The following is a 14,295-nucleotide window of genomic DNA, read 5'->3' on the forward strand; positions in this document are numbered from 1 at the left end:
GTACTATTTATTGCCAGAGTCCTCCCTTTTCACATAAATAATGAACGGGGGGAAAATAAACCCAAATACCTACACTTTTTCTCTCTAAGATTCACTTATTTTCTGCTTCTTTCTCAAAGAAGCCAAAAATTCCCTTGGAAGATCATGATATATATTCATAGCCAAAGTGAATCAAAATGAATTGCAGCCATTATGAATTCATATTATTCAGATAGTTGAACATTCAAATAAATGCAATATTTGGCTAGGCCTTATATAGAGCCAACCAAAGCAGTAGTTAGTAAAACGATAACTTGTATATACAAGAGCTAACCCAAAAAATATAAATTAACTAAACTGGAACAGAATATGTGGGGGGAAACCTCAAAGGTGAAATGGACAGCAGACTTCCTGTAACTACATTCTCTGCTATTTGCTGAAGAAACAGGAAATATTAGACAGCCCTAAAGCAGTGTTTTTAAAGTGAGTTGTAGTGATAACTCTATCAGTTCTGTATATTACATAGAAGAATGTGTTTCATGAACACATTTTAAGGTAAAATCCTGTTAAACAAGTTACAAAAGGAATTCCAAGTTAAGCTAATCTAGGACAGTGGACATGCCAGTTTCTCATGAGCTAACTATTAAAATGAAGCTTTGCAAAGGCGGCCACCTTAATTCCATCAGCACCATCACCTGCCAAGATTGTGTCATAAAAAAGTTTAATAATAAAAATAAAAATAAAATTTCTCTACTGCCTTTCATTCAAAGTTCACAGGGCTGTTTCAGGACTACAAAGATTACACCTTTGCAAGTCATGTGTAGACAACAATAGGTAAAGTGATCTGTGACACTGCTTCTGAACTGCCAATCCAAAATATAAAAATCAATGGGGGGGGAGTGATGGGACAGATAACACATTTCACAGGAATATGATCTACAAAAGAGGAAGAAGGAAAGTCAAGAAAATATTAAAAGTCCCAAAGTAGCTGAAGGTGTGAATTTAAAACTAGCTGTGGTAAGGGAAAGAACGACTGAATATAAACTGCTGAAACCACGAAATTCACATGAGCAGATTAGGGTAACTGAAGCTAGACTGGCAAAGATTTCATACACTGCAAGTTGAATATGATACACATCAGAGAACGGAAGCTAACTATCAAAAAGGGGAAATGTAACAAATACTCTTTTTCTCCATCGCTTCTAATGTGTGTAGGGAAACTAGATGAAGTTCCAGAAGTTGGACGCACATAACATGTACAAAAAGAAACACTATTGATGGTGACCACTTACACATCAAACATTTTAGCCAATAAGAGGAACAAAGCAATTCGATTTCAGATATTTAACCTTACATAATGTATTTTCCCAAATCTCTCAATAAATAAATAGAACTGAAACTGGTGCTTTACAAAATAATGTCCTCAATATGTTGACTGGGAGGCAGAACAAATACAGAAATGAACTTCCTGCCGTACATCACCCAGGGCTGCTTCATACATTATAGAAATTAGCATCATGGAACTCTTTGTTTAACATGTGTCCTCACAGTGTCTCTCATAATACATAACAGCTATGCTCATGCTTTTGCAGTCTGTACACTGTCGATAATTATTAATTATCTCCTGCCTCTTTACAGCATTTAAATTGGCTCCACATGTTGTACATACATGCTACAGGAACTGAAGACCAATACTGGCTCTCATGGGACAACCACGAACTATAAAAAGAGAATAATAGCTCACATATTTCCATGTGTGAGCACTTCTTAGTCCCTTCCATTTAGCTAACACTGGACAACATATAATCTATGAGCCAGACATATAACGTGAGCTAGACATATACCCTGTTTCCCCTTTTTTAATACGTAGTCAGAAAGTAAGCCATGGCAGGGTTTTTAAGCATTTGAGAAATATAAGACATACCCCCAAAATAAGCCATACTTCCGCTCCGCGGAAACCAACCCCCACAGGCACTTCCACTCACAGAGTCACTCCATGCAGCTGGCACTGCAGGAGCGCGATCAGCTCTGAAGTGGCGCTCCAAGAGCTCCGCTTAACAGCTGATCGCGCTCCCGCCTTGCTGGCTGCATCCCCGCGCTCCGCCTTCTCGTCCATCGCCGCCCTGCCGCTTCTGTGCTTGTCGCCACCGCTGGGCTCACTGCTTCTTCCTTGCCTGGCCTGGCCAAGGAGCTTGGAGCGCCCTGCAGCGGCAGGCGGAGCGCCTGAGCCAGCGGCCTCTGCCTGGCCCGGCCTAGGATGCCTGCTGCCCCGCCACCCGGAACCAGTGGCTGCTGCAGCGCCGAGCACTCAAGAGAACCGAGCAGCGCCCTGAGCCAGCGCCCTGAGCTGTAAAAACTGTACCGGTAAAAAAATAAAATAAGACATCCCACCGAAAGTAAGCCACCCTGTGTTTTTTTGAGGAAAAAAAGTTATAAGACGGTGTCTTAAAAAAGGGGAAAGACGGTAACACACATATTTTTTTCCCAGCTCAGAGATTCTTGCTGGAACTCAAGAATCTAGATGACCCACACAGGCAGACCAGATTCCAGACTTTACCACAGAATCAGGACTGCCGTGGGAGAAGGTTCTGACTGTGCAACATGATTGGGTCCCGCCCATGTAGTTGGTCACTTAAATATGGTCCCAGCCATGTGGGAAGTGCGCATGGATAAGGAGCAGCAACTCCCACATGTCTGGGTGAGTGTCTAATTCAGAAGAAACAAAGGATCTGTTTTTCAGTCTCTTTCAAATGCTACCATATTCAGCACTAACCTCTGTGTCACTCATTTTCAATGCACCTCTGGACTCACACATCCCTGAATGAAAGCAGGAGGAAATTTTCAAGCTAAATCAGTCAAACTATTCTCTACACACAGGAAGGTTGTGCTGCAAGTAGATTGCTAATGAAGTGGGAGAGCAGAGAGCATAAACTACAAATTGGACATGTAGCAAAGGTGTCACCTAGGACATTCGTATAGACAGATATCCCCTTAAGCAAATGTTATGAGGTTAGGTTAGGTTTCTTTCTAAAAAACGGCACTTACTGTTAACAGCTGTCTGAGTGGAACTGAAGTAAAGAGACACTTTGGCACTTTTCAGGCGTACTTGACCCCAGTATGTAACTGCCTGCAGTTCCACCATGAAGTTACTGTTTGGCTGTAGGCCTTCGAGAACTACATAATTCTGGGACTATAATTAAAAATAAAATATATGCACAGATCAGCGATGGATTTCCTAAAACACAATCATGTTAGCAGTTGTGTGTTCTATCAAATGAACAGGTGAAAGTAGATAAACTGTTGCTGTCTTCTATGCCAACTTAAATTCAATAAAGCAACCATTTTGCCTACAATATAAATTACATTTTATTGCTTTGTGTATTACAGTTTGGAAACATTTACCAGTCACAAAGCTGGCCATTGCATTGATCCAACAAGTGGATTTGCCAAATAAAAATTGGTAAAAGCTGAGATGTTGATTTAAAAAAAACCAAACCGGGATTGGAAGGTAGTTAGATTTTAGCGCTCTGAGCTGAAGCAACTAGAACAATCTCCTCTTCCTTCGTTTCTTTTGTTGAGTTAGCAACATTTGGCTACATCACATTGTAGTACATTTGAAACTATTGTACTTGAGCTGTATCAGATTTGGCAACAATTATCTTACTGCAGCATGTATCCGTATGTGCTGGGGTGTCAAATCTTTCTTTACAGGTATGCAGACTGGAGACTAGTTGCCAATCAGTTAGTGCACCCTATGGTCTTAGTTGAAGCAGGGCACAGACAGTCCCAGTGAATCATGAATTCACCTGTGTTCAGCAAAGTAGTGGGACATACCCACATTGTCTCTTACAATTTTTTTTGCCTTTTGCCCTTGCTGTAGTTTTGGTTTTAAAAACCCAAATCAGTGGAGCATATGAAAATCGTTGCCCAAATGTGTTTTGGGGGTGGTACAAGACTATAGTGTTCTTTATTGTTATTCTCACATTAAACACAATCAGCTGTGGTTTAAATGGCTCCAGATACTATCTTAAGCTATTATTTTGCTTTCTTGCTTTTTCTATTACTACAGTGTGAATGTAGTAAAAGGTAGCCAACACAGGCTGTAGAAATGTCTGAATACAGTAAATTACAGTTATATAGGAAGGGGGCTTAGTGTTCGCTATCATCTTGGGACTACCTAATAACCATAAGAAATCCACTTAAGTGAATGAACCACAAGTTGCCAATGGTGTGAAATCAGACATGGTTTTATTATTTTCCACACACAACAAAAATAAATATGTCATCATTTAATAGCCTTCTTTAAAGTTTTTATGTTCTCCTTTGATTATAGCCAACACCTTAATATTCTCCATCTTTCCTTTTAATTATCATATTAAGTCAAAGTGTTAAGTTTAAGTATCTTTGACTTAAGTCAAAGTTAACAAGGTATCTACAGTGTCATATTTTAAAATTTAATTACCCCATCTGTAGTCTTCCTTCTCTTCTTTTTAGCTGGGACAAAAGACTTGCTATTGACTGTCCAACTCCAGAAGACTTTGTAGTGATGGACTGGAATGTCAGGTTCCTCTGGAAGATCCCAAATAATCTTGACACTTACACTTCCATCACTGTTCACTGTTGAGTTGGCAATTCGGAGATTAGATGGCGCTGGTGGAGCTGATGGGTCTGGTGGGGGAGAAGTAAAGTTAAGACGGCAATTTGTGTTGCTTTGTACATATGTAAGCATCCAAATGTGCATACCAAGCTACAAGATACGTGAGTTTCAGGCAGCGCAATCACAACCTGGTTTTCTTGCTGCTTCAGATGTGTGCTATATTGATATAAACTGAAAACTCAATGAAATATTCATTTGAAAATAAAGTTAACATACACAGTATGAATACTTACAAAAAATGAATTACAACCACTTAAAAATTAGGTAATTACAGAAAATCTTTGTGAGAGAGGTAAACTTTAAAAAAAAACCAGTTTAATGGCAAGGAATCATGGGAATGGTTTTCTTTTGAAGGTGCTGAATAATTATCTGCCTTTAATAGAAGAAGAATCCCCCTTTGCACCTTTTGTCAAAATCAAAGAAAGATATTGGCTCCAAAGCAGTGTGTATACTAATATTATGGTAACAGGAGAGTGCCACATTGTTTAAAAATGCATTTGCTAGAAGAAATCTTTTGATACGCCTGATGTTTTATTATTATTATTCATTTATACCCCAACCTTTATATGATCAATCTTACTCAGATTGATTTACAAATAAAAATGTGTCCCCGAAAATTAGAAACAATGTTAAACAATAGGAAACAAATGAACAGAAGAATGATAAAACACGCTGCATATCATTCACACAGTGTGTGTGTGTGTGTGCATCCTTCTTTTTGAGCTACTACTTAGCACTGAGTGAACCATCACTGTAGCACATATTAACTGTTTTCTGCAGTTATTAAAAATAGAATTGAAAATTAACATTATCTCAAAAGTGTAAGTCAAATGAACCCAATTCAAGCCAGAAGAAATGTTATTGTATTTAACTGAACATTTAAAAATAGACATTGACATTTGCTTATTTAATGCACAGTTCACTTAATTTTTTTTTGTAATCCTATATAATAATGTGCAAGTGTCTCTGCATCCAGATTCCCTGTGTCCCTGTGTCCGCGCTACTGCGCATGTGCCCCACGGACAAAGGGACTGGATGAAGAGACTGCATGCGTGTGCGCTTCCCCCCCCGCCTCCTCCAACCGCCCCTCCCGGCCGGACACCGCCTCACTGCAGGGCACGTCGGGGAAGCGAGGGTGGAGGCCAGCGGAGGTGAATGGGGGGAGGAAGGGCGCCTTTGAGGAGCCCGGTCCGGCTCCCGATGCCGCCAGGGCAGGGAAGGAGCCTCTCCTCCCCGGCGTAGGTCCCGGGGTTCGGGCAACCGCTTCTCCGAACCCCAGGATGTCTCCTTCCTGTCGGCGGCTGGGGGAGAGGAAGGAAGGAGGAGAAAGGGCTGCTTTCTCCTCCTTCGTACCTGTCCCCCTGCCACCGACAGGAAGGACAGGTCCCGGGGTTCGGGGAAGTGCTGAGCAAGCACTTCTCCGAACCCCGGGATGTTCTAGCGCCCGTTTACTCAACGGGCTGAATTACACTAGTGGTAAATAAGATGCCAAATACACTGTCCATGGCCAGACACATTAAGTTTATCAAATAAACTCCAAGATTAATGAGTTCACTGAAAAATCCTCTCATTTGTGGTATACAAACTGACACAACTACAATTAAGGAAGACAGGACTTCCTATTTAAGGATTAGTAGATATGAAATAATTAATTATCATGGGAGAAAATTGAATTGTATGTGCTCCCATCTTGACAAATACCAGTCAAAGTCCTGGGTTGTAAACACAGCAAATTTATTGCTGTGTTTTGTTCAACACTTCTGAGCAATGTAAACATTACTTGCATGATTTGGGGGGGGGAAGGTAATGCTTACTTCTCAAAACAGTTTAGCTGTCTTATGATAGTATTCTTTCTTTCTTTTTTCCTCAGGCAAACTGCTGTGTTTTGGAAAGAGGAGACAGGCAATTGTTGTCTTACCTCTAGTTTCCTTTCATTTGCCTGCGCTTCTGTTGAAGATTAAAATAGGTATATGCCTTTACACTTTCCCAGCACATCCTGCTTTGTTTTTCTCTCCTCACAGCCTGCAGAAAGCATAGAGGGAAGGCAAGGCAAGGCAAGGCATAGAATGAAATAGCCAAGACCATGCATTGCCCACCACTAGAAAAGGGCTGCACTGATAAGAAATTTACTGATCTGGCAAGAGCCGTATGGTTAGACATTTCCATAGGAGCAAACTCCATAGGGTCTGAGATCCCTTTGCCCCGCCCCATAAAATATTTGAGGGGGACAGGGCCCCCCTCAATCGATGGGCATTGCCATTTAAATGGTGTCCATGTGCTGTATCTTGTAATTGATTATTTGGAGACGGGCTTGCCTGCCCCCACCAATATTTTATTCGAGTTGGCAACCCTGTGTTTCATCTGTGCCAAGACAGTACTAGAGTCTGTCATGTGTAGTTGTTGGTAGACCGTATCTTCTATAAGACTTGAGTACCTAATCTTACAGTCTTGGCATTCAGTAATAATGTATCAGCTTTCCAGTCCACAAATCTGCCCCTTCATTCACCATCTCTAAACCCAATATGGATGGGCATATTTGTATGAGGTAAAGGCCTGGCATTAGAGTGTGAAAAGCATGCACAATATTTGTTTGAGTGATACTGTTGCATGTTACGTTACCATCAAGTTATGAGGCTATTTGGCATACCTATTCCATGTGAAGGAATTATACTGAATATGTTTGGGTGTTCACAGATGCATATTTGTCTTTTTTAAATTCAGTCCTTGGTGGTCAGTTATGTAGTCAAGGCAAACAATAAACAGATGGGTTTTGGTTTAGCTCACAGAGCTATCCTTATTGTGAACAAGCTTTGGACTAAACAATGTGACAGATATAACACCTTTCACTTCCAGAAAGCAATAGTCTCTGAGTCAAGATTAACATCACACTTGCAAAATACTGCAAATACAGCATTTGGCTAACAAACACCGAACAAACTATGCCCATGAGGTATTTGTTTCTGTCCTCAATCAGAAAGCTTCATTACAACTTTAAATCATGATTCCAGTTCCTTTTCCAACCTAGACTTCAAGTTTTAACACAGCTTCACCAAGTCTATGGAAACTTCAAACAGAAGCCGAAGACATTGTGGTTTGAAATCAAAGCTGATCAGTCTAGACAAAGAAGAGCCTTTCCAAAAACAAAGCCAAACTCTGCCTACAGGGTTTTGTCTTGAACCATGGTTTAGTTTTAGTTTTATTAAAGATCAACAGTTGGATACTGATTATATAGCAAAAAAAAAATACTATCTAGGGCAGGCATCCCCAAACTGTGGCCCTCCAGATGTTCTGGCCTACAACTCCCATGATCCCTAGCTAAGAGGACCAGTGGTCAGGGATGATGGGAACTGTAGTCCAAAACATCTGGAGGGCCAAAGTTTGGGGATGCCTGATCTAGGGGATAGTCCTGACCCAAAATTTTACTGTTGGGATGCCTCTTGGTGTAAATTTGAAGGCTGGTGCTATACAGCTACAATATGCTACAGTAGTACACAACCCAGTGGACTCAGTTAGGGTGAGGATGGAGTGACCTCTGCACTAATAGGTGCAGACATGCAAGGTGTTTTAGTCCATGCTAATCCTCTAGTTGCAGACAACTGACAGAGATAACAGTGCAGACTAAGTTGCCTACACAGCCAGATGAATGTAGTCAGTGTTAGGGAAACCCAATCCAGGTGTTTTTTACCTTCTCATTTGCTAGAGTGTCTAGTAAATAGCCAAATAAAATCATCTGGTAATGTCTCAAAGGGCCACAACTATGGTGGAGGTGCCCTGGCTATAGACGTAACAAGGCAACATTACCCCCATTTGGACAGGTAAGTATAGGTTGTAGTTCAGCTTGCTTGCAATAATTCCTGAGTAGGTCTCCCACAGTGAGTGGACAGAGCTGTGGCAAGTTGTCTGATAGCTTAAACCAGGCATCCCCAGACTTCAGCCCTCCAGATGTTTTGGACTACAATTCCCATCTTCCCCGACCACTGGTCCTGTTAGCTAGGGATCATGGAAGTTGTAGGCCGAAACATCTGGAGTGCCGCAGTTTGGGGATGCCTGGCTTAAACTGAACTCTCGACACAGGCAATAGGTGAGAAGTCATAAAGGCTTAGGTAGATTTAACATCCAGATGTGAGGTCTTGACATGTATTGCCAGGCAGGTTGAGGAAGAAAATGATATAAAGCAGAGTCACCCCTGATTCTTGGCACAGGCTGCCCTGAGAATCCATGACCTGCCCAAAGCCACTAAAAATTACCATTGAAAATGTATCACATCTGGATGAACATTAGTGTTGCATATTTAACTAGGGAGCATATTTAAATGGTGAGAGAAAAGAAAGAGAATAAATGAATTCATTCCACAACGTGTGCCATAGGGGGAAAGTACATAAGAATCTGGAAAACTCATTTTCAACTGTGAGTGTAACTGCAGGTTTAGCTATAAATTCAAAATCCTTTTACACTTTAGATGAGAGTGCTTTTCTCTTCAAATTTAAGGTGGGATCACCCACGGCTCTCTCTTTTTTTAAAAAAAAAATGTAAACTTTTTAAAGGACCATTGAACCTGAACCACAGAAAAGCTTCCAATTATTAAACAGCTTCATGGCATATACAAAGGGATACCCTTTGCCCACTCGAATTGGCACATACAAACCAGCTGTGCAACAATATAAAAAAAATTCATTGGCCCCAAAGGAACAGCAGAGAGAATTTTATTGCTACCAGTGGGAGTCTGTTCCGCTTTTACAAACACTCTGTGTATGTGTATGCATGAAATCACAATACAGCATGGGCACTTATGTCCTGTGAAAACAACACTGCCTGCTTCACTTACTCCTGATTTTGTAGGAAATGCTAACACCATTCACCTTAGGGAAGAAAATCCGTTTCCAACTTTTGGACAAGAATACGTATCTGTTCGTTGATAGGACATAATTTTGGTTCTGCTACCATGGCATTGTACCAGCGTTCAACATAGTGCAGAGAAAACTAAACAGATTTAAGGTCACATTTAACCTTACAACTAATCTGCAGGTATGTACCCAACTCTCAGTGCTGTGTGTGTCCTTTTCTTATTATAAAAGTCATCTTGCCAAATGGCAAAACTCATGCCTGATTTCTGGGATGGAGTTGCTTTTTCAACATCCCCACCAGCTTTTTACTCAAGTCAGTACTCAAGTCCCAAAAACCATGTACAAAGATTGTGCTGTCACAACTAGCTTTAAAGCACATGCATCTTCCTCTTCATTCTATCCATTATGTTCCTCATCATTTTTCTACAAGTGCTGTATTCCCACATTTATTTCCAGGTAGCTGAAAGCTGTTCTCAAAAGCAGTGACTAAAGGCAATTCACTATATGTGAATGGGGTGAGGGGAAGACACACTATGTACAGTATGCCGCTTTGAAAGAAATGTGGGATAAGTAAATGAAAATCTGAGACAGGCGGATGTAAAGTAACTCTACCAGGAGCTTATTGTGTCATCTGTAAGGAGATATGTCCTCCCTCTTGCATCAATTGAAACAGAATGAAGAGGTAGTTGCTACTTGAGTGTATAGACATAAATGTCCTGATCCGGAACTCCTGTACAGATTCAGATACCAGGGCTGTCCGGCGCACACACACACCCCTGTTTTTTGCCCCTGACAGCCCCGCGCCACCCAGCCTTCCCCTAGAGCCGGCCGTGTCAGATACTGTATAACCCAAAACATTAAGCACTGGACAAAGATTGCATCCAAAATGTGAGGGACAACATATTTCATTCAAGAAGAAATGCATGCAAATATATCAATGTCAACTGGATACTGTTAACCACAAGTACAGTAGAGTGTTCACTGCCTTCTGCTGCAACTATAGTTCTTGAGATAAGAGCAATGCAGTGTTATCCAGAAATTTTAAGTATGCTTAGATTCCATTAGGTTTCAGTCAATGGCGCTTACGTACACAGCATGCTTAACTCTATCTAGATTGCACCCAATACCATAAAATACAAATTTAGCAGCAACCAAAAAAAAGCATACTAACATCGCATAAAAATTTTTGTAATGAATTTCTGAACCTCTTAACCATATTGTACAGGAAATGAACTGCTAATATTTCATTTTCAATGACAATGAAAAAGCTGTCAATAATTTTTTTATGAAAGATTAGGTTAACCTTAATGAAGCAAACAAATGAACCGCCCTTCCCGCATGTTATACCTCTTTGTGTCTTAATTTAGAACAAACAACTATATACAAATCCTGAAACTTTGATAGGGCTTGTAACTTTTAACTGTTGGAGCACCTGAACCTGCAATTTCTGAAAATTAAGCTCATCTTAGAGCAAAACATAATTCTGCTATAATTCTTCAATTATGTACAGCTGCTTTTTTAAAAGCATATTGCAAAAATGTGTATAACCAGCTCTATAAGCTATCACATGTGCAAAGGAGATGGGTTTGCAAAAACACTACTCCTACTTCTCATAGTACAATATATATGCAATAAATACCAACACACACTGGTATCCTACATACACCTGTATGCATATGAGAATGAAGCATTATGTTGCTCACACACAATACTGATAGTCTGTGCCTGTCAACTGTCATTAAGAGCAGCTGTATCATTTAGTAAAGATTAAACAAAAAGGAAACTAAAACACAACCCTGTTTCTTTCTCTTATTTGATGAGTTCCAAGTTGTCATTAAACTAGAAAAACAAGTTCTGGCCTGACTCAAGTTGGTATCCGTATATAAATAAAGCCTATGTTGAAAGCAACTTATGATAGAATACACAGGTTTATCTGAAGAAGTGTGCATACACGCGAAAGCTCATACCAATGACAAACTTAGTTGGTCTCTAAGGTGCTGCTGGAAGGAATTTTTTAATTTTGTTTCGACTATGTCAGACCAACACGGCTACCTACCTGTAACCAAGTTTATCTCTGTCAATCTTACTAAATACAACTGTTGTAGATCTAAAAGCTGTATTACAAAACTGGCTACGTTAATGTACCTGTGAATTAGATTAACAATAAAAAGCAATTGTTAGTTGTAGAATCCAGATTGCTTTTCATTAAATATGTTATTTAGCAATCCTTAGTACTCCAGTTTACTAACAGGTATTTAAGCCCTATTTGGGAATTAATAACTCCTGTGTTTGACGACATTGGAGGAAGGAGCAGGGGTCCCCTGCCACTCTCTTGACACCCGCATGCATTTTGTGAACCTCTTGGGGAGGGGCCCCCAATTGTTCACTGATCCATTCTCCAAGAAAACCTTTTCACATACCGCTATATGTGTGAAGGTGTTCTCTTCAAACAAAGCATTCATAGTTATTAAATCCAAATGAAATATGAATGGGATCTTTCATCTTTGTTTCAGATTGCACATCCCCAGTAATTATGCAAGCATTGTTGATTTGGGATTGTATTCCATACTGATACTTCAGCATATATGTTATTGTTAAGGTATATGGCCAAATAAATTCATTTCTTTTAACAATTTGTTTATTTTATTTATTTATTTATTTTAAAGAGAGACTGTTTAATCTGTCTGATGCCATTTTAAAAAGCAAAAAAGACGGTGTGGGAATCATTAAAGGAGCATGGTAACATCAAACTTTGCTGACAGTGCAAGCCTTTATTACTCCCACCAAACTTCACCTAAATTTTATCCTGGTTGAGGCAGCAGAAAGGGAATCTGTTCATTTGTACTGCATCCCATTCTGCGACAACAGAGCCTGCTAACACTAAAGGAATGAGAAACCTATTAACACTTCCTAGTGTCTATTGATAGGTTCTCACATGCTTTTCAGAATGTGATATTCACTACATGAAAATAAATCTACTATGGGACAGCAGAATTATGCTTTCAGATTTTCAAAAATAAATAAATCATTTTGCAGTTGTGAAAGAGGAAATAGATTATAAAATGTCAGCCTTCAAATAGTATTGACACCAATGTTTTTTAATACACATATTAACCAAATTTTTTTAAAAAATGTGGTACCTTGGCTGGCTGGCATATTTATATATTTAGGGAGGCTTTTAATGTTTAATAGATTATTTTATTTTTCTGTTGGAAGCCACCCAGAGTGGCTGGGGAAACCCAGCCAGATGGGTGGGGCATGAATAATAAATTAGGATTACACTTACACACACACACACACACACACACACACACACACATACATACAATGGCGCATACACACACACCCTAAAGGTCATCATTATTTCACAGCATATAAAAATTTGCTTCCTTTGAGAAGTTAAAAATTAATAGCAGCTAATCTCTATAAATTGTAAGAATGGAGCCACTCTAAGATACTATAACTGAGGAAGTAATTGCAACTTTGTCCAATAATTACTGCTGGTTGTTTGCAGGATTTTAATAATGTTTGTGTTAAAAACACTTTAAATGTGTTGAGTGAATTGGCCATGGACTCAGAAAACATCTTGTTGGACCACCAGCACAGTCACACAACCATTTGAGTTTAATGTAACACTGAATTGACTATAATAAGGGTTTCACGAAATACGTAATAGCACTATTACCCTATCCGAACATTTGTAGCAGTACACCTTAAATGAAACAGGTACACACACACACACACACACACACACACAATAAGCATTAAGGTATTATTTGCAGAGAGACATTGGGGCTTTTCCTTTTGGATCTTGCTTATGAACTAGAGGAAGCTGGGTGGCTCATGTTAAGGCCTAGACCAGGCATCTCCAAACTGCGGCCCTCCAGATATTTTTGCCTACAACTCCCATGATCCCTAGCTAACAGGACCAGTGGTCGGGGGAGATGGGAATTGTAGTCCAAAACATCTGGAGGGCCAAAGTTTGGGGATGCCTGGCCAAGACTAATTCAGTAACTCTAGTGTTTTTAAAGCTTAGTGGGTTATTAAATGTTCCTAATTTAAAAGAAAAGAAAACCAGAATTTACACACATTAAAGAAAGTATGTCTTAATTTTTTCCAGAGCAATTGTTTATGTGTGAATACATGATTATGCCATGAAACGTGATTGGAAAATAAATGCAACATACAATGAGACAGAAATGCTGCATCCTAGTAACAGCACAAACAGAAGCAAATATGAGACGGAAATAAAATTCTAAATGTTCAAAAACTGTTTTCTTAAAATGACAAGAAATCAGAATCACTAGTAAAGCTCAAAAATAAGCCAAACTCTATTAGACACTGACCGGGCCAGCAGATAAACAGTCTCATATTAGTTTTCACATTTGATGTTCCATGTTGCACAAATGCAAAAAGAAATCTCAGTTGTTATTACTAATGATAATGTTCAAAGAAACTGAAATGGGAGGCCTATTCATTACAGAATTGCTTGAAGGCTCAATGGCACCTTCAAAAAGAAAATGATAAACTACCTTGAAGCCATTCATAAAGGCAATGATTCAATGCATGAAGAATCACCTGTTGGGAAGTTGTAGCCACAGAAACAGAGGGTTGGGTTGCATTCCAAATAAAGACAGATGTGCACAATGTTGACACCAACCTTTCGAAGAGCGGAAGTGTTTGCTAGGAGCTGTGAAGCCTCTAGTTCCATGCACGTTAATGGCAGCCACTCGGAATTGGTACCACCTGCTTGGCCTGATGTCGGACAGTTGTATTCTCTCCTCTGTAGTCTGCAGTAGGAAACCAGGTTAACAC

The 14,295-nt window shown here is 39.8% G+C and overlaps 1 protein-coding gene across 2 annotated transcripts in view; it reads right to left on the minus strand.

The window, feature by feature from the left end:
- Nucleotides 1-14,295, minus strand: part of ANOS1 (anosmin 1) — a 133,800-nt gene that overhangs the window by 11,789 nt on the left and 107,716 nt on the right. For both annotated transcript variants that reach the window (XM_060273484.2, XM_035115473.3), the window contains exons 6-8: nt 14,141-14,270; nt 4,442-4,647; nt 3,025-3,169 (exon numbers count right to left, since the gene is read on the minus strand). In XM_060273484.2, the coding sequence (XP_060129467.1) occupies nt 3,025-3,169; nt 4,442-4,647; nt 14,141-14,270 (481 nt within the window). The remainder of the gene's footprint in view (nt 1-3,024; nt 3,170-4,441; nt 4,648-14,140; nt 14,271-14,295) is intronic.

The sequence above is a fragment of the Zootoca vivipara genome, chromosome 4 (genome assembly GCF_965207765.1).
Source record: "Zootoca vivipara chromosome 4, rZooViv2.hap1.1, whole genome shotgun sequence".
Taxonomy (NCBI): domain Eukaryota; kingdom Metazoa; phylum Chordata; class Lepidosauria; order Squamata; family Lacertidae; genus Zootoca; species Zootoca vivipara.